The 25138-nt window shown below is 38.0% G+C and overlaps 1 protein-coding gene across 1 annotated transcript; it reads right to left on the minus strand.

The window, feature by feature from the left end:
• Positions 1–22393: 22393 nt before the first annotated feature.
• ELFN2 (extracellular leucine rich repeat and fibronectin type III domain containing 2) lies at positions 22394–24805 on the minus strand. Its single transcript, XM_015832029.1, has one exon. The coding sequence runs from the start codon at positions 24803–24805 to the stop codon at positions 22394–22396; it is 2412 nt and encodes an 803-aa protein (XP_015687515.1).
• Between the last annotated feature and the right edge of the window lie 333 nt (positions 24806–25138).

Here is a 25138-nt window from a genome sequence, read left to right on the forward strand (position 1 = left end):
CAAGTTTCTTTTCCATGAACATTCTTATTATTGCGTTTCCACCCACAACCACAGCACTTTTTATGAGTGAAATTGCTACAATAGGAATATTCATTAGTCCTGGATTTCCAACTTATGTTAGGGCCATACATTCTAATAATATCTCATATAACTTGTCAATTTAAGTGTTCTTATTTCCCAAAGTTAAAAAAAAGACTAACACAGAAGAATTGATTAATGCTGTATTTTCTCATTCAGTAAGTCTCAAAGGAAATATCTACATTTCCTCAAGACTCCTACTACTGAAATGTTTGTATAATTCTTGCAAACAAATTTAGTAATTGTAAACTATAAAGAAAACCAGTCCTGTAGAACTTTAAAGTAAAGCTGCCAAAGAGTTTTTAAAAGTCAAAACATTTCAAAACCAATTTTTAAAATCTCTGATTATAGAACTATTTATATCATTTCTCTTTATTCTAAATGCCTTTAAATTATTTGTTGTTGATTTTGTAAGCATTTCTTACATTATATTTAATTAGCAATTGAACTTAGCCCTATGGAGAGATATCAGAGATCAGAATCTCTTACATTTGTTTATGGATATTGTTATAGATTTTCTGCTATATTTTCCTCCGTTAGTCAAGCAATTAAGTCAGCTGAAAATATGTTTCAGTATAAGCTTTATATAAATATGTCATTGAGTGGTGAAGATAGGAAAGAATGATTTGACAAATTTGCAGCCCACCAATTTTCTAGATAACCCACCAGGGCATTTGCAGGATCTGGTAGTACATTATTAAAGCTCTTCTAGATATCTTGTATCATGTAAACTGAAGTCAACAATTGACTTGTCCACAATGATTTGTTACATTAGAATGTTATATTAGTTGTTATAGAAGTTGTTATAGTAGTACTTTGTAATGTTTTGAAGATATGCTTTAATTTAATGAAGATGCAAGCTTTATCTTTATCTTTATCTTCAAAATACCTAATTGGAGCACAATCCATTCAACGTTAAAAGGGCTCCTATACATATTTTCAACTGATTGAATTTTCCAATGGAAGAAAATAGTTGGCCAAGTCAAACTGACTCATTTTATTTCACTGGATTGACTTCCTTTTTCTAGGCTGAGATGCTATTTCAAATTGGATCACTATAACAATATGATTTAAAGCAACAACTCTAGTTGGAACAGAGCAATTCTGTATGAATTCTAAATTTAACAGACCACATCCTAATTACTATAGAGTTGTCAAATACACTTAAAAATTAGAATTTCCCATGAACAAATTGCCAGAAATGTAGCATCTACCAACTTCATCCTTTCTTTGCAATTGGTTGCAAAGACATAGAAGGGTAGGCCAGCAGAGGGGAACAAAGAAGTAAAGTTCAGTCTCCTCTGCCAATGTATCAAAACCCTAAATTGACAGCCTTGTTAGGGACAACACTCAGCTCTAATTGGCCCTAGCTCATGAGAAAGTAGGACAAGGGTAGGCTCCCAGTAGGCTATCAGCAATCTCTCAGAGGTGCATTTGCTGAAGATGTTGAAGCACAACTAAATTAACAGCTCTCAGATAGTAAATTCCCTAATGTAACAAAGGCAACTGAATGACAAATAATTTTACATTGACTTCACTCTGAGATCAGCAGGGCAGCGTCATCATATGCAAAGAGCTCTCTAATTGTTAGCCTGGCATTTTATGGTGTATTTGACTAGGCAGTAATTCAGATAGCCACTTAGGTGTTGCAAAGATTTGTTATGAAGATGCAATAACCTCTGCCTTCAGCAAAACAAACATTTTGCTTAACATCCTATATGAACTGGTATATGTGGAAAGAAACATAATATCTCATAATAATCGGGAAGTCTTTGACATGGCTTTCTGTGCATCTGCCTGGCTTGTGGTCCAGATTAATAATGTAGAGGCAATGAGAGTTTATATCTTTAAACTGGGAATTGCCCTATCTGAAGGTCTCCAAAGAACTAATGACAAATAGAGCATTCATCACCTCAGAGCACTGGCAATGTTGGCAGAAAAATGTATCAATAGAAAGAAGAGTGTTCCACATGCCGCAGCAGATCCTCTGGTGTTGGTGCCATGTACAATTATAAGTGTGACAGTTATAGGGCACCTAGTTATATCTTATGATTTTTTCCTTCCACTTCCTAAGAGATGTACCTGGCAGGTACATCCTAAGATTTCCAGGGTTGCTCCAAGGTTACCAACTGGGGTGACAGCTGCTCAGCCTCAAACCAGGCCCATAATTAATTAATCCTCTCTATTTTTCTCTTTCATCTCCTGCATGGCTTGTGCTATACAGCATGTGAAATGTCAGTCTCCTCCCAATTGCTTCTTTTTTCCCAAAATCATACTTCAGGACAGCTTGTTTGAAGAATTTGTCTTCCTGTGATCCTGTTACAGACTTTTTTCAATCTTTTAAATGCACCTCTTCCCCCAGGCAAGGCAGGGCACCAGTGTATTCCAACCCTGATCAGCAAGCAGTTTGGTCCAAGGGCATAAGATCAAATTTGATACTTTTAAGCCATGTTTTGGGCTGAGGCCTTCAAATCTAATCTTGTTTTATTTAATTAGGTTTACAAGATCATAGCATCAGAATCTGAACTGCGATAGCAGAGAACTGATGCACTTAAGTTGCAAAGAGGTGCACGCTATGATTTCGGGGCACCCAAGCGTTTTAAAAATGCATTTCTGAGCTTGGCTTCTGTCATCTTGGAAGCCTTCAGGGCTAACTTGCTTAATCTCGCTACCACGGCAAAACTAAAGTCAAGGATTTAGAATGGGGCCACCTCTTTGGTTTAAGCAAATTCTGAAGTGGCAGTGCCTCTAAGCAAACATATTGCACGACTTTTCCTGCACAAGTCAACTGCTCTTATTTTCATAGTTGACGTTTTGGAAATACATTGTAAGACCTGGCAGAACTAGGAAATATCAGGAGTCTGGACCGTTATTCTCAGTAAGAGAGATATTGATCTAGCACTTGGTCCAGTCTGTGAATAACTGAAACTTCAAGAAAGCTGACATGTTTAGATTATTTTTTTTAATTCCATCCTAATTGCTCCTTACTGTCAGCAGGAAATGCTACATATGATCAAAATAGGAGAAAGACTGGTAACCTAGCATATACTTTCTCTATATTGTTAAAAAGTATTATATGAAAGCCTTAACTGACAAAACTAATGATGTGTGGTAGAGGCCATTATATATGGATCCACTTAGTGACAACAATAGCTTATGCAAAATTACAAATTATAATGTAAGAAGCAGGGCTTTTTTTGTCATAGAACACACCGGAATGGCATTCTGGCACCTTTTTTTGAAGAGAAGAACCGTCTCCATCTAAGCTGCCAGTGTGAGTAAAGGTCTGGCTCGGTGAAAGGAAGCTGCCCAGGGAAATCGGCGGCATCGAAGGTCAACCCAGAAACACTTCCACCGCCCTGAAAGCAGACCCTCTTCTCTGCCTTGCTTCACGGGGCTTCCCCTGCATTGGCCACCAGGGACCAGGACTGGCTTCTGGAGCGAATCTCTTTGAGGGACCAGGCACGTTCCAAAGCAGCAGCACCACTGCTGCCTTGGTTTCTCTGGCTCCGGAGGAAGCCTCTGTGTCATCAGAGGCAGAGGAAGATGAGGTGGCAGAAGACAACAAACGCCCTCTCAAAAGCCACGGCAATGTCATCTGTTAGCTGATGCTGCTCACATGATCTGTGCCTTGGAAGCTCCCTAAAGCGCTCCCCCCCACTCCATAAAGGGCTTTCAACTGGAGCCAGATGTGGCGTGCTATAGGCTTCTGCCAGTCCACCAAAACTGTGTGTGAGTTCTGGCATCTTTTTTTTTTTTTTTTTTTTACAAAAAAGGCACTGATAAGAAGAATATGTGTCAAAGAACATGAGTTAACAAAGACATGATAGAAAATAAGTATGTGTGTATGTATATGTATATATATTGTGTGTATGTATATGTATATGTGTGTGTGTATGTATATATATGTATGTATGTATACACATACACATATATACATACATATATATGTTGCTAAGAGTACTAAAAATAAAACACTGATTCCTGGGTAAATTCATATTGCCTGACATAAAATACACGACCACCAGGAAAATTATAAAACTATAAAAAGTTTTAATAGATTAAAATATACCTACCTTCTGGGGGTTACCCTGACAATGCTGGTAGTGACCAGCGAAAGCTAGGTATATTTTAATCTATTAAAACTTTTTATAGTTTTATAATTTTCCTGGTGGTTGTGTATTTTATGTCAGGCAATACATATATATATATATATATACATACACACACATATACACACACACAGATATATATATACACATACACATACACATACATATACAAACTAAGAGAAAGGTAGAGGATGTACTAAATCTGCATAGAGGCATTTTGATATTATGGAGTGGATGACTATATGCAGTATAAATTTAATTGTGAAGAATATATTCCAAGAAGCATGAATCAGTGTCATCAAGTTTATTATGGTATTTATAAAAGTAGGAATACATAGATTGGTATTAGTTGCTTATTATGCTCCAGTGAATGGTGATAATAAAAGAACCAGATATCAGTTTGGGAGAAAAATGTGCACTATTCTGAATGAATGTGATTTAGGAAGAAAATAATTTTTCTACTGGATGATATGAATAGATGGCTGGGAATAAGATGAGAGACTACAGAAAACCTAATTGGGTCATTAGAATGAATGAATGAATGAATGAATGAATGAATGAATGAATGAACATGGTAACTGGTAAATATCTCCTTAGACAAAAGTCCATTTGTCTCAGATAAGTGGTTTAAATGCAGTGCTTTTTTTTGTCATAGAACGTACTGGAACAGTGTTCCGGACCTTTTTTTGATGGATTTTCCAAGTTTTAAAAGTAACTTTTGAAAAATTGAGGTTTGGTCCACATGGACTTGAATTGCCCTGTTGAGTGTAGCAGGTTGGCAGCAAAATCATTAAAATGGTGCATGCGGGCTGCTTGTGTGTCGAGTCTGATGCATGCGTACTTTGTCCGCGCTGGTTGTGATGACGCTGCTCGGCTTGTGGCACTGCTCGGCTTGTGATTGATCATGTGGTTGTGCACTGAGTGCTTACTGTGGGCGGTGACCATTATGTTTCGTTACACAACTGACATGTGTGGGTGTGTGTACAGTGATTGACTATGTGCGAAAGCTAAATAATTTTTTTATTTTAAAAAATTGTTGGTGAATTGAAAATCTTTTTTAATTTTTAGTGTAAAAGTGTGACCTCAAATTTAAAAATGAAAAAAATTACTAATTACTTCTCAACCACCAGGCCTGCTAATAAAAAGGCCAGAATATTAACAGACACAATGACAGAACACACAAAAATAATGACACCTGTTGATATTTCTGAATCTGATCTTGAGAAGCAAAGCCAAACTACAAATAACTGGCCAGACTGCTGGACCTATGATCAAAAAAATGATTTTTGCTTGAAAAATGAATGGCTGTGTTTGCAAAATGAAACTTGGCTGTACACCTTGTAGAAAAGTTGGAACTCTTGGAGTTGAAATGAAAATGGGAATGAAACTTTCCAAACAATGGACCAACAATGAGATAACCTATTCTGGCAAAGATAGGAAGCAACAGTTGAACCTCACTTCAGAAAAAAAATGTTCACAGAGAATCTGCTGCACATAAAGCAGCATTAAAAATAGTTCCTGAAAGAGAAAAAATGACTCTTGAGAATGTTTTTTTAATGTCATTATCTCATGAAAAAAATAATAACTGCAAAATGTTTCGAACTGCATATAAAGTAGCAAAGGAAAATCAATCATTCTATCATTTTGAAACTGAAATTGATCTGCAAGAACTGAACGGAGTTGAAATGGGTCATATTTTTCATTCTACAAATGTGTGTATTAACATTATTAATCATACAAGTGAATAAATGAGGAAAACTGGTTAAAGAAATTTTTCTATCCAATAATAAAATATTACTGATAATTGATGAATCAACCACAATAAGCAAAAAAATTACCCTCATAGTATATGTTCGATGCTGTGTCGAAGGTGTTGGAATGAATTCACCAATAGGTTTGTTTTTGGACTTGGTAGAACTTGAAAAAGTAACTGCAGAAAAAGTATTTGATTCCTTACTCCAATGTCTTCACTCTTATGAAGATTATTTTAAAAATATTTGGTTTCTCTGGCATGTGACGGCGCTGTGATGTTAGGGTGTAAAAGTAGAGTGAAAAAATTGCTGTCAGAATGTTTTCCTTCTATTATAGTTTGGCATTGTGCTAATCACAGACTAGAATTATCAGTAGTTGATGTTGTCAAGGAAACTTCCAGAATAAATAGATTCAAATCATTTATTGATAAACTTTACGTCATATACCATGCTTCAGCAAAGAATAGTAGAGAATTGCATTTAAGTGCAGAATTACTGGGGGCTGAGCTGCTGAAAATTGGAAGAATTTTAAGTACCTGATGGGTGTCATCTAGTTTGCGTACAGTTTTGGCTGTGTGGAATAATTTTGAATCCCTTGTGTATCATTTTGAGGAAGCAATGCATGATCCTACAAGAGATAAAAATGATAAATGCACTTATGATGGCTTGAAAAGAAAAATCACATCTACATAATTTTTATTGGACCTAGGATTGATGTGTGATGCTCTCCAAGGATTATCAGAATTAAGTTTGAACTTACAGGACTGCAACATGGACCTGTACAAGGTAAATAAGAAAATAAAAATACTGGTACAAGTTTTTGAAAAAAGAAGACAGAACTTTGGGCCCTATTATAAATGCGCTGTTGCTGCTGTATGTGAACTTCACTTTCGTGGAGTTTTACTTCACGAAAAAGATTCAAGAAAGGATCCTCCCATTGACCCAAGTACATTTTATACAAAATTGAAAGAGTCAATTGAAAAAAGATTGCTTGATAGCAAAGACCATGAGTTGGCATATTGGTCTTGCATACTTGATCAAAAACATTGGCCTGAAGATGTTAATACTTAACTGACATTTGGAGAAGTGGAAATTAGAAACTTGTCAATCAGACTGCAATTAAATGAAAGAGAAATGATTCGTGGATTCCGTAAATACATTCTCAAAAAGACATATCCAGAAAAACTGTTGCATTTGATACGGACTCTGAATACCATTACCATTTCTTCAAGTGAATGTGAATGCGGGTTTTCACAGATGAATCTAATTGCCACCCCAACAAGAGCTTCATTGAAGACTAATTTCAGTACTTTTGTTCATCAAACTTCTCTGACCACCTCTGAGACTTTTCAATCCTTCAAAGTACATTGATCTGTGGTTACTCAGAGGATGACAGTCAGCCATAGATACTAACAGCAAGGAAAGGAGTCAAGAAGATTTGCTGGATGAGAATTGGACAAAACTTTGGAATTTACTATGAACATTTGCATTAAATACAATACATTAAATTTATGTTAGGAACTGAAAAAAAATTACTGTTTAAATGTAAATATATTCACGCATTCACATGGCAAAAGAATGAACATAAATCTTACAATATTATTGATTTAATTGTTTATGATGGAAAACAGAGAATCAATGGAGTTTGCAAAGAAAATGAGAGACTCTAATATGGAAGAGATCATTTTTCTATAGTGTTAATTGTGGATCTTGAGGAAAATGGATACAGAAGAAAAGAAAAGAAGTGAATGAATGTAGAATGGATAGAAAGTGGGTTTAAGAAAGAGAATGTTAAAGCTATTTGGAATAGAAAGAAAAAGAGTTATAGTACAGAGTATCACAGTGGTGTGTGTAATTATGCTAATTAAAATATAAAAAGAAGCTTCATAGAATGATGAAGTAAAAGAAACTGTGGATGAGAAAAAATGCATGAAAGAACATTACAAAATGGTATTGTTATGATTATCATAATGTGTATAAAGACAAAATATAATCCTGAAAAATAGTAATGCTATAAATGTTACATTAGATGATATGTGAAAAATATTAAAATATCAATGTGTTTGCTTATGATATGGTTGTTCAAGTTGTTTAACAAGTGTATGATGACTGCACTGCTACCCGATGATTGGAAAATTGTTATTGTTTCCCTCTAAGGATGGAAAAATAGCAAGAATTAATGCAAAAACTGCAGTGAAATTAGTTGTTAAGCCTGGTAGTGGAGGGCAAAATTATGGCTGAAAAGATATGAGAAGTGACAGGCTTATATTATTATATTACAACCTTGTGTTGAGCAGAGAGCACATTCTGCTCAACAAACCCAATTCTGCTCTTAAAAAGAACACTGAAGAATGTGTGAAGGTAAATGAAAAAGTTGTTGTTAAATATGTTTGAATGAAATATGTTTGAATTATGTAACATTTTTCATGAATATGGAATGGAAGTTTGGTGGTAAGAGTGGCATAAAATGGAAGTCAAGTATGCATCAGACTAAGCAGAATAATAAAGAGACAATAGTGAATGGCTGAAGCTTAAGCAGAAAGTAAGATAGGAATATATGATGTCTCCTTGGTTTTGAATGTGTTTATAGATAAAAATATATAATGAATGCTTGTGGTGACATTAGAAGTGCATTGCTCAGGAATGTGACTGTATGCAGTTTTTTGTATGCAGATTATGCCATGTTGTTGGCTAAGAATCTGTGATTTGTAGCAAATGTTAGATAAATTATGTGATGCAACAAGGCATATGGATCTGAAAATTAGGGTATCAAAATCCCAAGGTAGTTGTGCTTGACAGAAAAATGAATGGCTGCAAATTATACATAGCTGGAACAAGTAAATAACTTCTTGTGTCTCTCCCCAGAATGTTAACTAAATATGGAAAAACTTGATAGGTGAATTTTAAAATATGCACACACTGGTAGATAGTGTATGGTCTGTTGCAAGAATGATTTTCTTTTTAAAAAAGAAGTAAAGATGGCTGTATACTAAGGTATTCTGCTCACTTGATCATGAAGTGAGAGAATTGGGTATGTCAGAAAAACAAAAAAAGGAAATTGCAAAAAGGGATAGAGTCAAGAGTGAATGGGTGCTGAATGAACGTTGATTAAATATAAAAATAACAGACCAGAATGAAAGAAATGCTTTGAATGGTGTGACCATTATAGTGAGATCAAATTGCAAAACAAAAATATGAAGGAAGAGTAAATGGATTGAAAAGGTGAAAGACCAAAAAAACCCCATGTTGTAATAGGATTGGTGAGATTCTGAAAAAGAAACAAGAAATTTAATGACCAAAAGTCAGTGGATAACACGGTATAGAGTTGTTATGGAAGCAAGAATGATATGCCAGGTTACAAAGGTACGAAAAAGCACAGTAAATGAAGTTGGTCATTTCTTTTTCTTTACACATGTTTAAATTCTTTGGCTTCTGTGTCATGCGATATTTCCTGAAAGGAAAGAATATTCTCTAGGTCTCTGGAGAATCTTGTGTCTCTAAGAAACTGCAGAGGCTACGGAAGGATCATCCTATAAGTTTAAAATGCTTAATAATGCAAAAGGCAAATTTACTCAAAAGGAGAAGGCACAAAGTCTTCTGTGGGATGTTGCTAACACTGGGACCAAAAATTATGTATGGAACTTATATGGTTTACACAGAATGCATATTTCATTTATTTATAGAACTTAGACAGTTAGTCCTCGACTTAAGTCCACCTAGGGGGTAGGTTCCCCCCACCTCAGTCACATACTTCGATCTCTTGGCAATTAGGCTGCATTTATGGCTGTTTGCAGTGTGCCACAGTCATTTGACTGCATTTTACAACAGTTTTGTTGAAAACTGGAATTAACTTCTGGTTTTGGGCAACACTACATCCATAGCAAAATATTGGTCTGCTTAATGACTGTGGATTCATTTAATGACTGTGGTGATTCACTTAACAACCATGACAAGAAAGATTGTTATGAGTTACAAGTATGATGGGCAGGCTCCATTATGGTTGTAACATGAGGACTACCTGCACAATGTTCCTAGGCAGCCCACAGCAAGAGCATGTTTGAAGAGATGTGAGGGTAGTTTTGTTACATTCTCTCATCTGATGTTACTAAACTATTATGACCTTTTGGGCAATTTTAGGTAAATGAATATCCTACTGCTAGGAACATTGTGTTTCCAATAACTGCTTTAAGATACTGTCTATCTCTTCTAATTAAAAGTAAAAACAGCTTTTAAAAAGAAGGTGGATCTGAGGTTCAATGTATCTTCCCCCCCCCCAAGGGTATACAGTAGACAAGGTCTAGCAATATTCTTAGCACTTTGTGATAGCATGCTAGATTCCCATTAAAAAAAATAAAATAGAAGAAAAAAATTAAATTAAATCATTTTGGGAATGGATTATTAAAGTATTGGGTGAGCAACAAGGGAAGTATTTGCAGGTACATAGGACTCTATGGGCATCAAGTTGGGATCCAGCCACTAAAACAGGTTGGGTATTGCAAAAATGATTGACTCAGTTATTAGTGCTCACATTTCTCCCCAAATGGAAATGTGCTAATCACTAGACATTATATTCAAAGAATGGAAACAGATTGCCAAGTCACTCAGGCATTCTTTTTCTTCCTGCTTCTTTCTAAAATATACAAAGCCAGTCATGTAGTATGGAACAAAAAGACACTTCAGACCTGATGAGATTATTTTCAAAACAGAGGGCTGTTTTACATTGAAACCTGAGAACTGAGGCACCTGAATCAATGCAACACTTACACCAAGGCGCTAAATAAAACGAAGTCACTCGTACCATTTTTGAAAGCTTGTGATCACAGGACCTGGCAACTATTCTCCAAAGAAGAAGGTGGGGAAGCTCATGTTGGTATGCTGTCTCTATATTGTATTGGCAAACATTTTTTAAAAGGAAGCCTTTGTCTAATGTCAAGGGAGAATAAACCATAAAAAGTAGAATTTGTTCTGGCAATAATATTCACTGTTGGGAAGGACAGAGCATATTCTATGCGCTGAGAGATATTTTATTGCTTTTTCAATCACTTGAGGGATGTTCCTTAGCAACATATTGTAGATACAAGATGGCGTCTTTTTCAGTTGTATTTCAAACTAAACTCTGTCATTTTGAATGTTAGTATTGGAAGAAATCTTATAGGTTATTAATGAAAGAAATCAAGAATGGGAGAACCCCCCAGCAGATGGCTGTCCAGTCTTTGTTTAAGAAATCTTCATTAAGGATAGCTCAACATTCCCCTCATTAATTGTCATATTTCTTCTAATTCAGGAAATATCCCCTAGTGTTTAACTGCTATCCAACTTGGTATAATTTATATTTATTTATGAGATTTAATCCTGTCCTGGAGTGGCAGAGAAGTAGGACAGCCTCTTACAAAATGGGAAATAGAAAGGAAACAAATCAGCAAAAATGAGATTAAAGAAATCACAGATTTGCATGTTCTTTGGAAGAATTACTATAATTTCCATGCTACACATCAGTCCGTGGAAAAGATTGTGACTGGATAACCAATGTTATTTGCTGTCCAGGTCCTGAGAGATCAGGGGTAACTTAAAAGCTAGTTCTGCTTTCTACCTTTCTAGTATAGTTATTTGCCTTTGACTCCAACTCTTCAAATAGATGACACCTTACATTTCCTATGTAAATAAGTCTCATGGACACACTGAGAAAATATATTATTTTTCTATGTGACAACCTCTCATATTTAAAAAAAAATATGTTGCAATGTGCTGAAGGGATGGGTGATCCTCCAGATGTTCCTGAACCACAACTCACAATTTATATACTTTTGTCTGTGCTGGCTGAGGCTGATATTAGTTCAGAATCAGATCCTATAATATTTGGACAATGCTGGCTGAACAATGACATCTATTTTTGTGGTAGCAGTCTTTCTGTGGATGGCAAGACTCTATGAATATAGATTCAATCCAGTTGGTTCTTCTTTGGTCTCCAAATACAAAGTTAATCTTCTTAAGATCTTTTTATCCAAAAAAATCATAGTGCAACATAGGTGTACTTCACGTTCATTGGTTTCTATGAGCTTAATTGTAATTCTTTGTGTCTTAGAATTAAAGCATAGTCAAAGTATAGTAAGCATTCTCCTCTCCCATATTGGGAGCCACCCAGAGTTTGTTATAAGATGTGCAGCTATATAACTGTTTTAAATAAAATAAATATAGTGCAATGTAAAGAAGCAAGGTGGCTGACTTCTTTTGAGATTTTTCAACAGATGCTAAATACCCACATTTATACAACCATGTGTCTCCCTTTTACCTCCTTATGTTAAACCCTTAATCTTGATATGAAGCCATTGCCAACTTTTTTTCTCTCCATAGATCTAATTCTTTTAAAGATTGCTATTTTTACATCTTACAATCGTAAATTTTATGCTTTAATTATACTTCCTTTTTGCCAGTCTTTAATCTCTCACAAGTTATTCTACAAAAAAATGTGATCAGCTACAAATTCTTTTTTTGACAAGATGGAGGGTAACAAAAATCAAGCATCCACACTCTTAATCATTTATCTTTTTTTTTTAAATAAGAAATTTATTGCAAATATAGAAATCGATTTTCTCCATACAGGAATCTCCGATTCAAGGGAAAAAAAAGTCGTGCCATTCAGTTTAAAACATGGAGTGGCGAGAAACAAAAAATATATATTAAATCAAAATTAAACCTAAAATAAAGTCAAATTTCAAAAATAAATCCCCATACACAACCAAGGTTCACAGGATTATAACAGAAGGAGGGAACCCAAGTGGCTGGTGAGGACCCAAACCGGCAGCTGCCTCAAATTGTATATTACATTCAAGGGGAGCAGAAGAGGGACTCAAGAAAGAAACTGGGGGAGGGGTTACCCCCCACTCTTGTACCCCAATTCTGTGCTTGTGGGTGGCAGGGCAAAGCTGAGATTCTACCCCTTTTATAAATGTCTCTTTTCCCACATATTGTGGTGTAATAGACTGCCCCAATGTGTTGTCCTCCAGATGTTTAGGATTCCAACTCCCTGAATTCCCAACAACTGGGAATTTTAAGAATTGCAGTCCAAGTTGGGACCAGGCTAGGAAAGGCTTTATTACAGGATTAGGAGTGTAGGAGACACCTGAAAGCAAGGACATTTATAGGAATTAAAGGGCAAGAATGGAGGAAATAGGGAATGGGAGAAATAAGAATCTATGACAGTGTTTCTCAACCTTGACAACTTTAAGATGTATGAACCTCAACTCCCAGAATTCCCCAGCCAATGTGCTGGCTGGTGAATTGTGATAAATGAAATCCACACATCTTAAAAGTTGTCAGGGTTGAGAAACACTGATCTAGGGAGGTTCATCCATCCATCCAGATGATGAAACAAGAATGTGTACTTGTATTTGAGGACAAACATCCCATTTGCAGTCTCTTTTCAAGATAAGGTTGATGCCCTGGAGCTTGTGAAGTTAAATCTTCAATGTGAATAAGATACAACAGAGAGATGCTGAGTTTTTTCCCCAGTTTGCAATAGAAAGGACTGTCCATGAAAATACTTCAGGATAGTTAACATCTGTTTCATGGAATAAAACATCACAAAGTACCTAAAAGCAAAGATTTTAAGAGCATAGTGGGGGTGAAATTTTCCTCAAACTCTGGAAATATCCCCCCACAAAAAAGGAAAAAAATAAAATTCAGTACAAAATACTTCACAGTGAAATTCATTAAAGAACAACTTCCCAATGTTGTAGTTCATACACTGTGACTCTAGGGAGGCTGTTGTCCCTGATCCTTGAAGGATTGCACTTCTATTTATGTGCAGCGTCATGGCTGTTGAACAATGGATTGTGGTGGCCTCCATATAAACATGGGACTTTCCACATGGAAAGATGAGCTTACTGTACACTATCTTTGCTACTCCTTTGCATGTTAGGCCAAGGAAACTGGAGCAGATATAACTGTTCTTGATTTTCTTTCTTCTGTGGCTGCATTCTTCTCAAGTAGCTTTGGCTGAATTAGTGATGCTTAACTCAGGGAAAGTTCCTCTTGCCATATTGTCTGAATAATGTACTGCATCATGTTATGCTTTTTCCATCTAACATATATAAGCTTGTATTTACGGGAAGTGCCCACAATTGGCCACAATGTTTCAAGAACCCTCCAAATTGCTCTTGCCCAGACTCATCCAGACTTCTTCATCCAGACTTCTATTTCAGCAACAATTTAGCACACTATCTGTGCTAATATTCCAGTGGAGCTCTCATCAAAATATTTATTTTCACTGCTAACTTGAAATCTAATCTGATTTTGTTTCAGATATATTTTCTCTCCCACCTTCAATATTTTTATTCTTACCCCACCATAAACTATTCTTTCTTCTATTCTTTCATCCCGTCTTCTCTTTATTATTATTATTATTCTGAAATCAATCTCAGAAATTAATCATTAGTACTCATCAAAGAAGAGGTGAAAACCACTATCACTGAACTTTTGGTCTGTCTCAGGCTAAAACAAAGCCAGTGAAGATTCCCTGGTTTCTTATGCCTATTTCACTAATCTCTGCAGTCACCAAATGCTTACCCCATAATTCCCCATTATTTCAAACATGTCTCTGCATTTGCTTGACCCACTTTTCAATAGTACCAAGAGCAACAGTGCATTGCAAGGAGGGTTACTGTTTCCACTATTCAGTGGTGGGATTCAAATATGTGAACAACCGGTTCTCTGTGTGGATGCCGCTTCTGGAAGTCCATTCTGGGCCTGGGCAACAAAAAATTAGCTACCAGTTCTGCCAGACTGGTGCGAACCGGCTGAATCCCACCACTGCCTCTATTGCCTTAACATGTGGATTAATAAGATATGCAAAGTCTCTTTTCTCTCTTCTTGTCATCCACCACACTTGAAAGTAAGCAGTGGTAAAGATTAAGTCAGAGGGTGAGCAGGTGGTTTAGGGACAGCCTTTAAAGACAGCATGGGCGGATGGGCATTTATTTGAATTCTTAAGATTAGCTTGGGGAAATGATGCAAAAGGTATCGGTTTTTTTTATATATAGGATGTGAGAATTTCTGAGTATCTAAGGCAATCATGGAAGAGCTTGAACTAGTCAGTTAAGCTGACTTTGAGGTTCTTTGCAGTATTGCTCTCATAACATTAATTTTTTATTTATTTAATTTTGTTATAATTCTTCAGGATCAAAATCAAATCACCACCATTTCTGCTTTATTTTCCTAAGATATTTTTTCTATATTTTTCCAGTCAGAAATAGACAGGAATTTATTCTGGCTTCTCAAGGACTAAACTTTATTTAAATCCAGCTTTCTCTATTCGTATAATAGAGTACTACTTTGTGCTCACAAATTCAGGCAAAACTGTTTAAATTCTGCTCTGTATTTGTTATTTGGCCCAGTAGTATAGAAAGTAGAGTAAAAAAAGGTGAAATAGAGGGAAAGAGAGAAGTGATCCTTGGGGGGGGCTGTGGATACAAATACATACTTTAGACTAGACTACAGCAGATTCTAAGACATTTTCAATAGAAGGGAATATATGTAGCTCAAGACTGAACATCTATGTAACTAGATGAGGCAGCTGATATTTTTCTTTTTAGGGACACTTGAAAATCCTCAAACTCTGCAGCCCTTGGTGTCTAAGCTCGGCTCTTTTTCTTGCAGATGTTTCATCACTCAACTAGGTAACATCATCACTAGGTTCTAAGAACTACCAAGGAAAAAAACCACCAATTGGTTGCCACCAATACTGGAAAGGAAAGCTACTGTAGATACAAAGGGAACAAACTCCACCCTCTCTCACACTGATAATGTTACATAGTTGGGTTATGAAATGCCTGCAAGCAAATACTAAGCACAAAAAGTACCAAGGAGTCCACAGACATTTTCATAATAAAAGGATTCCAGTCCACCAATCAGTTGTATACTGGATGGTAACTCTGCTATAATTTTAGAAAAATATACACAAATTTTGTTTTGTATCATTGTACCACTTTTTATATCTGAACCCAGTCTTAATAAATTCTGGGTTCATGACAGGGACCCAACATTATGTGGCTAAACAGCTGATGCCCACATCATGTTATGTGAAAGTTTTATTCTAGTGAAAGCAGTGGGATTAACCAGGAATTGAACAGTGAAGAATGTGAAGCAGCTTCACCTCTAGTCTTACTACTCTTATTGGTTAAAGACATTTCTCTTTACCTATATTTAGTCCAGTTTCCAAAACCCCTTTCTATGTTTCTTAGCCTTTGCTTCTTTTCTCTTCCTATTGTGTTCTTTACCCCAACCAATCTCCTTCTCTCCCACCATGTTTTCTCTTTTTGTGGAGGCCCCTTTCCCATGATCTCCTATCTGCTCCAGGCTGCTGTCTTTGAGAACTTCCAGTAAAGATTTTAGCTACTCAGCATTGCAAGCACATCAGTGCTGCTTCAGCCAACATTCCTTTACATAAATTTTCAATTGTTATTCATGAATATTTCACGCCCATCTCAGGAAGAATTATCTGGCAAATAAAGCTGGGAGAGCACTGCAGTATTTACAAGAGTTAGGATCTAGTGTGTTCCAATTGGATCAAAACTTCAGCAGTGTCCTTTTTGCAGGCCAAGGTTCAGTATGGAAAGACCACTTCTTTGTTGTTCCCTTATTCTTCTCCAAATCGATCACAGGAAGACAGACTGCATCCAGAATCTGTTCCATGAAAACACACTGCCAAAATTCCATCTTTGACGCTTCTGTTCCAATGAAGTAAGAGGTCCTAACAAAGGGAGCAGAATCCAACTCTGGCTCTTTTTTCATCAGGATAAACAAAATGTCTATTGCTCCATAACAGTTAACATTATGGACAATGAAAGCAAGTTGGAAGCCCTCCAGAAGAAATATCAAGTTTCTTCTCCAGTTTCCTCTAGGAGAAATTCTCTCCTCAGAGATATTTTGGGACTTGTAAGGAAGAACTATACTAGTGGGAAACTAAATGAGGGGTGTTAATTTAGTGCATATCTCCACTATAAAAGGCTATCAAGGTCATGTACACTATAGCATTATTATTTAATCACAGGCAAAAAGAACAGGAGGTGTAATCTACTGTGTCCAAGGGGACACAGTAGACACAATCTACTGTGTCCAAGGGGAGACTTTCCATGTAAACAAATTGCTTCAAATTCCCAAGGTGCCCTTAAAAAGCCTTTTCATTTCCAAAATATCCTTAAAACGTGAGTTTTTAATCTATTCCTGAACAACAAATCTGCCTCTGCATCAGAAGAACCAACTAGTGAACTAATGTTTGGTCTTGTTATACAAGCATTTCTAAAGGTTTATGAGAGTTAATTGTTACAGGATGAGCATGAATTAATGGATTGGGGCCACACCTCTGAAAATTAACCAAGCTGAAACCAACTCAGAGAGTTTTGCAAAGGCAACGTACCCGCAGGTGAATTAGACTGGGAGGTGCTATATTTTTGTTGTGACACCAGGTTTGGGTTCTCTTTGGAGTTCACTCCCTCCCAAAGTTTTCAAATCACAATGGTGGTCAGGGAAATATGGGGAAGTTAGGTGTGAGGTAAAAGGAAAGAGCAAAGGAGCATGATTAGGTTTAGTCTTGACAAACCAGCACATACACAAAAGATGTTTTTGCTCAGAAAAATACAATAAAATCATCATGCAGATATAATGCTTAGATCTTCTCTTTTCCAACTGTGGGTATACTTTGTAATTATTCCAAGTTTGAAAATAGTGGCAGGAAAGAGGTGGATACAAAAGCAAAGGGAAAATATTATTTCCCTATTATCTCCCCTTTCTAATCCTATCCCCTGCTGAAATAGTCCCAACTTGTGCAAATTTTATCAACAGACTAAGGCCTTCACTGTAGGGCATAAAAAGGGCATGGATCACTTATGCCCTATAAATGTCCATCATCTGGAAGATACTGGGCTATGGTCCCAATACCAATTTTTTCTGAATCTTGAATTCTATTCCTTTTCAGAGGGGTATCAGCAAAGCTGAAATCAGTAACAAAGAAATTCCAATCTCTTATAAATATTGTTATACCACATTAGGGATTATAGGATGACAGACAGAGGCTGGAGTGAAGCAGTATAAATGGAAAAGAGGGTTGTTTGCACCATTAATCCACCATCACCACTCTTTACCCTGATTCCGAGTCAAAAGGCAAATTATCTTACTGCCTAAGGATTGCAAAAACCTATCTGGGATGGTATTTATATGCCTTTTAATAGAGGAAATGAAAGAAATTTTGGTTGTTCAGTTTCTACAGAAGAAGCTGATATTCATGGAAAAAAACCCAGGAAGTTTCTCATCCCACTCAAATATGAAAAGCAAACTGCATTCTAAGATAGATTTGGACAATCCTATGGCACCGAGATGACCCAGGATTCATATTCTAACTCTACATGAGTCAGTGTTCCTCAGCAACCTAGAAAATCCATCACACATCCTTTGCCACAGCTGAAATATTGTAAAAATGTCCTTCTGAACAACCCTACTTCCACTTCTCTATCTCCCATTCCCTAGTGTTTTTGGGGAGTCATAAACTGTGCTTGTTCCTGCTCTTATGTCTATCTAGGATCAGGCAAGCATGGAAGAAATACACAGCAACAGAGAAGATATCCCACTTACTTTAGGATGGGACCATATGATGTCCTACAGCCCTAGTGTGCTTGCCTACAGCCAACATACTGAAAAGAATCCCCTAGTCTTTTGATCAATGTGTGACAAAACAGCACACAATACAGGAACATGCTGGCATGCAAAAAGGCTGTGAAAAATGGCAATTTCTTAATAAATGCACCGAGACCAGGATGGATGTTAGTATCCTTCCAAATGCATGCCTGCTGAATTTTCAAAGAATTCTAATATATTCTTTTTGTTTAGGATTCATCAAGTTACTCTCACAGCCCATTTTTTTTATTATTTCCCCTCAAAGTATTCATGTGTGGGATCCCAGATAGACCTCAAAAAACATATTCCAGACATTTATCCAGTGGTGGGATTCAAATATGTGAACAACCGGTTCTCTGTGTGGATGCCACTTCTGGAAGTCAATTCTGGGCCTGGGCAACAAAAAATTAGCTACCGGTTCTGCCAAAGTGGTGCAAACTGGCTGAATCCCACCACTAGCTGGATCCGATATAAGCCTCAGCTACTAGGATTTGTTTTTTTTTTTAATCCACAAATATTATCTACTTTCACTTCACAAAATGTGTTTCTCAGGGTCCTTCATTGGATTCCTCAGAAAATAAATATCTGAATTTCCAACCCAAGAATTCCTTTCTGGGATCACAGTCCTCGCTTGGTTTCATTATATATAAATGAATCCCTGAGATTTAATATAAACCAACAAAAGGCTGGCATTTCCATTTGTGAATTAAGTTTTCTGTCTTCACTGTTTTGGTAAAGAGGAAGATTTTCTCCTATGGTTGCTGAAGCACAGTATCTATCAGAAGTGAAGCTAGGATGAAGGAAAGGTATCTGCCCATGACCTCCCAGGAATAATTGCTCTTCAATTTTTTTGACTGTTTTCAGGAAGGAACTTTCCCAAGAAAGGATGTGGATCCCCTTTCCCATGCACACTACACTGTTGGCTTCTTGGTTTACTTTTCCATGTCACCCAGCATCACATATTATTCCTATTACTGTCTTTCTGCAGGGAACAATTGGGGATAGGAAATCTTGCAAGATGAAGAAAGGCTAGTTCTGGCTGCAAGGCACCTATCCATCCTCAGTTTGAGTGTGTAATGCAGGGAAGCATATTTATTTTCTTGCCATGAAAAGGAAGTGAATTAGTTTGGTGTTTTGAATCTAGAATTTCCCTGGCTCTTCTCAGAGGGCAATATTACCAATATAAATATTTTGATAAGAGTTTTCTCCTATGAAAGTCCTTGCCCAATGGGGCTAATCTTTGAAAACAAATAGCTAATGTATTCCGTGGCTGTAGCAGCTTGTGCTTTGTTGGTGTGTTCTGAGATAGGCCAGCACCAGGGGAGAAAGATAATCTACTAGTGATGCATTTTTGCTGCACCTATGAATTCTTGTTGCAAGGCAGAGGGGTGAGCAGTGGAGAAAGGATATGCCATATCCGTTGTCATGGTAAAGTTTATCAAATCAGAGATAAAAGGCTGTAGAAACATTTAGAAACATGGAGCCTCTTTTCTCTTCATACAAGAAAACAGATTTTCTCTAGCCTATTAGATCACTTTGATACCATAGAAGTCAATGGGATAAGTTAGCCATGATTTAAGTCCCCATGAATTCATTGGGAGCCAAGTGCACCTTATCAAAACTGGATTTTACTCCAATCTCTTCCTAGTAAAATACTTAATAATTTCAATCTTTATAATAAAGCAGAGCACCACAGAATGGTTCTCTCCATGTACAAATATGATTGTGTCAGAATGTATGTATATATCCAGACACATTTACTTATTTGTGCCAACTCCTTAACTAATCAATCTTAACTATGGTGACTGAAGTTCTCATGAGAACAATTGACTAACTCAACTCATCCCTTCATCACTGGCTCTGAACCATTTTCTGCTGTATATCTTCCCAAAAATATAAGGAAATATCGTAGTCAGAACAGGAATACAGCAGCTGCAAAAAAAACCCAACCAAGTAATGGAGAAAAGATGATGTCAGCAAGATGATAGGAAAATATGTGAACTTGGTCTGCTAACCAATGCAATCAACTAGTATCTATGCCTTCCTCCCATCCATAGACCATTTGTATGCTTTGTTGGCAAGTCTGTTAGTCCACTATGCATTACCTTGTCTAGCTTAACCACAGAATGTTTTCTTGAAGAATTCCACTCTTCCTGCTCCCAAGGCAATCCTTCATTTTTCTGTTGCAAGATCACCCTAAGCTGTATCCTCCCAGCCTCTGCAGCATTCTATTGTTTTCAATCTTATTACCACATAGGTCCAATTCTGGCATTGAGGTGTAATGTTTTCCTCATGGAATGTCATGGATCACAGCCAGTTATTTTCAGCGAAACAGCCAAGATGAACTCAGCCCTGTTAAGGGAGCACAGTATATCCTGGGAAGGAGTTGTGCGCTATTCCCCAAGTCCATATGCTGAGGTTTGTTTGGAGTTAGAACTCCTTGAGATTTTAGAGGGATTGCAGCTACTGCTCTCCTCTCAAGCTCTTATTTTGGCATCCCCTCTTGATCAGGGCCAGACTGTACAATTCACTTTTCTTGGAAGACAACTGAAATTCTACTGAAATGTGGGGATACTCCTTGAAAACTAATGTTCTCTCCCTTCCTGACAAATAATGAAGGGTATAAAAAATACAGAGACTCTGTAATATATCTGCTTCATCTCATAATTCTTTCCCCAATAAAGGAAAAATTATATCCTGCATCAGCCTACAGTAATTGACAATCCTGAGCATGTGAGGATAGGCAAAGAAAGCTTTAGATGTTGTTCTTGCTTTTGCATGCACAAATCTCAACAAAGATTGATGGAATAGGGAGCACAGAAGATCCTGAGTGAAACCTTAATGTGTGTTACATCTTTGACTTGACTTTGGGATCTTTTAAATGTTGCCATAAGTGCACGAGGATCAGTGACTTGAATCCCAATATAGTCATGCTTCAAATATATCCACTTGGTCTGCTCCTTCATGACTAAGTCTGGATTCAACCTATTCCATGATCAATGCAGCCGAGGTAATATTTCAGTGGCCTATCCACATTGAGAGCATATAGACTTTTCCCATAGGTCAAGCATGCCTACTCGTAGGAGAGGGCTGAATGCACATTTGCTACACAAATGCCCCCCAGACACAAAATTAGGTGACTGAAATGCTACTCCAGCTTTATGTGAACATCTCACAGAAAACTATCTCCCATGCACTAGAGCTGCTGGCCGTGGGCCGGACACGTCACATGGAAGCCGCGCCCATCCCATTGCCGGCAATGGCAAAACTGTCCCGATATGTTGCGCGACGTCACATGATGTCGCGAGTTTGACATGTCTGCACTATAGCATCATTTGGAAGAATCCTGGCAAGCACAGGAAAGAAAGGAAAGGACATAGAAGCAGAGTGATCACTCTCCCCCTCACTTTTGTCAGGGAATGAATAAAAACACTTCCTTTTGTGGAACAAAATAAAAGTAACCAAAAAGTGATGGTTAGTGTCTTAGTCTATGCCTGGTAAGCATCCCTTACCTCCTGCCTCTGCTACCTACAAGTCCAGTCATCCCCTTCTCTCCACCATAGAATAAAAGGAAAAGTCTCCTCCCCACCATCTGAAGGAGTAACAATGGTCCCTGTAACACAATAGAGACACCTCATTTCACTTGGGTTTTTTTTTCCTGTGGTTTTTTTTTTGTAAACTTTAACAAATGGTTTGTTTCTTTTGTCAGATATTTTTTTCCACAGTCAGGTGGGGGAGGGCATTAATTTGTTGTACGGTCGATTTATCTTCCTTTTAATGAGGGAATCACAACTTTTGTTGAGCAGATACACCTTTCCAATAATCCAAGATATCATGCAGATCTTCATCCTTGGCAAACTGGACTTTCTTTCTCAGAGCATGACCAGCTGCCATATAGACCTCCTCTCGGTGGTGCTTCTTGTAAGGTCGGAAACGCTCCCAGATCTTATGGGTGCTCTCGGAAGAGTACTCTGGACTGGAGGAATAGCCCGAGAAGTAGTGTCTAGGTGAGAGCTGAGAATATGTAGAGTCCCGCTTGGAACGGGAGAGTGGCTTAAGAAAGGACACCCGTTGGCTTAAAGTGTCACCACTCTCTTCATAGTAGAGGGCTGGAAAGGAATGCCGGTGTTCACTGCAGTGGTAAGGTTTCACTTCCAAGTGGTGTATGGCACCTGGGGACACAAGGGGAAGATGATCCAAAGGACTGTTGAGTGGACTTCCTTTCTCGATGTACTTGGAATCTGCTTTGCTCAAAGGAGGATGATCAGGTACATCAAGACTGAAAACCTTAGCACTTTTGATGGAGCCACTGGATGAGACACTGCAGGTTTTTCTTGTCACAGCAGCATCTGCACTAAGCTGGCGCTGCAGGGGATGGTGGGAACTCTCCTTATATGGTGGAGAGAGAAAACTTGGTCGCTCCAACCCAGCAGAAGAACTGGTTGGTATGGACTGGCATTCAAAAGCCATGTCAGAATCAACACCACCCCCTCCTCCCAAGAAGGAAGCTGAGTCCAGTTTCAGGGCATCAATACAATTGTTGATTATCTGATTCACTTTGTCTACTTCCTTGGCAATTGTTGAGATTTCAGCTGCTGAACCTTGGCCATTATCCAGTTCATGCAGATCATCATCCCTCTGTGACCTGTCCAGCCCATCCCCACCACCGGTCCTAACCTCAATGTAATTGCCTTTTGTGGTGACCTTGGGAGTCTCCATGCCAGTTTCCATAGATTTGGATGAAGGTATCTTCTCTCCAATCATGGATGGAAGAGAGGACATCCGTGAGACAGGGATGACTGGTGGTTCTCCCAATTTCTGTGAGGGATGTACAATTGAACTGGTATCAATATCTGAACCATAGCGCATCTCCAAAATAGTTTTCTTGACATTGAGAGATTTTTGTTTTTCCTCTTGCATCCTACGCTTCCTTAAGCAATAATAAACAATGCCAAGGATAATAACCATACCAAAAAGGCAGCCTAATATGGTCATGATATAGTGGGTAGTGGTGGATGTACTGGGTATTGGCTCTTCCCTCCCTTTACTCCTTGTGGCAAAGGAGAGGCAAGTGTGGTTATAACGTTTGGAGTTGCGGATTGAAGCAACACAGAATGTATAATCTGTGTGAGCCTTCAAGTGGGTGAGAGTGACTGATTCCTTCTTCTTCTTTAGAGTCATTACATCAGATATATAGCTGTTATTGTACTGAACCAGAACATACATCTTGCTAAAAGGGAACGGAATGGTCACCACTAAAGCAGCTGAGTTGATGGATACTTGCTGGAGCTTTATGCTGGGGTTAGAGGAAGAATCAGTGGTGGAAGACTCTGGAGGTTCAACAGAGAGGAAGTCCCCTGGGCTGATGCCTGAGTTTTCAGCATTGTCATCTGGATCCCTTTGAGAATCTGTTATGAATTGTGTAGGTCTGATCCTGGAGATGGGTGGAAAGGTTCCATCCCCACACATTGACTTGAAAATGGTGATGGCATTGCGGCTGTGGTGTGGCCGAGGCATCAGAAGCGGATAACCAGCAAACTCTCGGGGAGTCTCACACTGCAGGCGATCATAGTTTTTTGTGACATTGTTGAAAGCTACCAACCACATGAGGAAACCATAGAGGTTGCAGTCACAGTTGAAGGGGTTCCCAGCTAGTTCACATACCATTAGGTTGTTCAAGCTGGTGAAGGTGCTTCCATCTAGCCGACTGAGACGATTGGAAGATAAGTCAATACTGATGAGGCTAGGGCATTCCATGAAAGCACTGGGAGTAACCACCTCAATCAGATTGTGCTGCACAAAGAGGAACTGAAGCCGGCCCATGCCACGCAGCATGCCCTCAGTCAGATTGGTGAGCTTATTGTAGCCCAGCTGCAGCACCTGCAAATTCGTTTGGCCCATGAAAGCTCCATCCTCAATGTAGGAAATCTCATTTTTTGTTAGATTCAGATCTGTCAAATTACCAAAGCGGTTTAGAGAGGAGTAGAGCACCACCTTAAGTTTGTTCTCATTCAGTCGCAGGTCATGCACAGTGCTGTTGATGTGCTGGGGAATAGTTTCATAGGGTGGTTGATTCTGACTGCAGATAGCAAGCCACACATAGCCTTTGTCTCCTTCGATCAGCCAACAGTCACAGTGGACTATCCCAGGAGCGAAAATAAAGAGCAGGGTGGCCACCCAGAATCCCAGACGGAGCATGGTGGGCTACAGTGCCCCCTATAGGCAAAAAGGAGCAAACTCACAGCCAAAATTAAGAGAAAAAATTAAAACAGCAACAAATGCTCTTGAAGTTTAACAATTGAAGGGCATAAACACCCCAGTTCTGTTTGATGTCACTATCATCTTATGTGCCTGGTTTCATAGAGAGATGTCTATGAAATGGAATTGGCTCTTGAGGTCAATCAGGTTGAATGCTGAACTCCAAGAGGAAAAATATAATTGTGTGAGTATATTCTCAAAACCAAACAAAAGCCAAATAATCAACAACAAATCTTCTTTGTCTGATTCCTCTATACCCTCCTTTCAAAAACA

The sequence above is a fragment of the Protobothrops mucrosquamatus genome, unplaced genomic scaffold (assembly GCF_001527695.2).
Source record: "Protobothrops mucrosquamatus isolate PMUCROS unplaced genomic scaffold, P.Mucros_1.0 scaffold_22, whole genome shotgun sequence".
In the NCBI taxonomy this organism is placed as follows: domain Eukaryota; kingdom Metazoa; phylum Chordata; class Lepidosauria; order Squamata; family Viperidae; genus Protobothrops; species Protobothrops mucrosquamatus.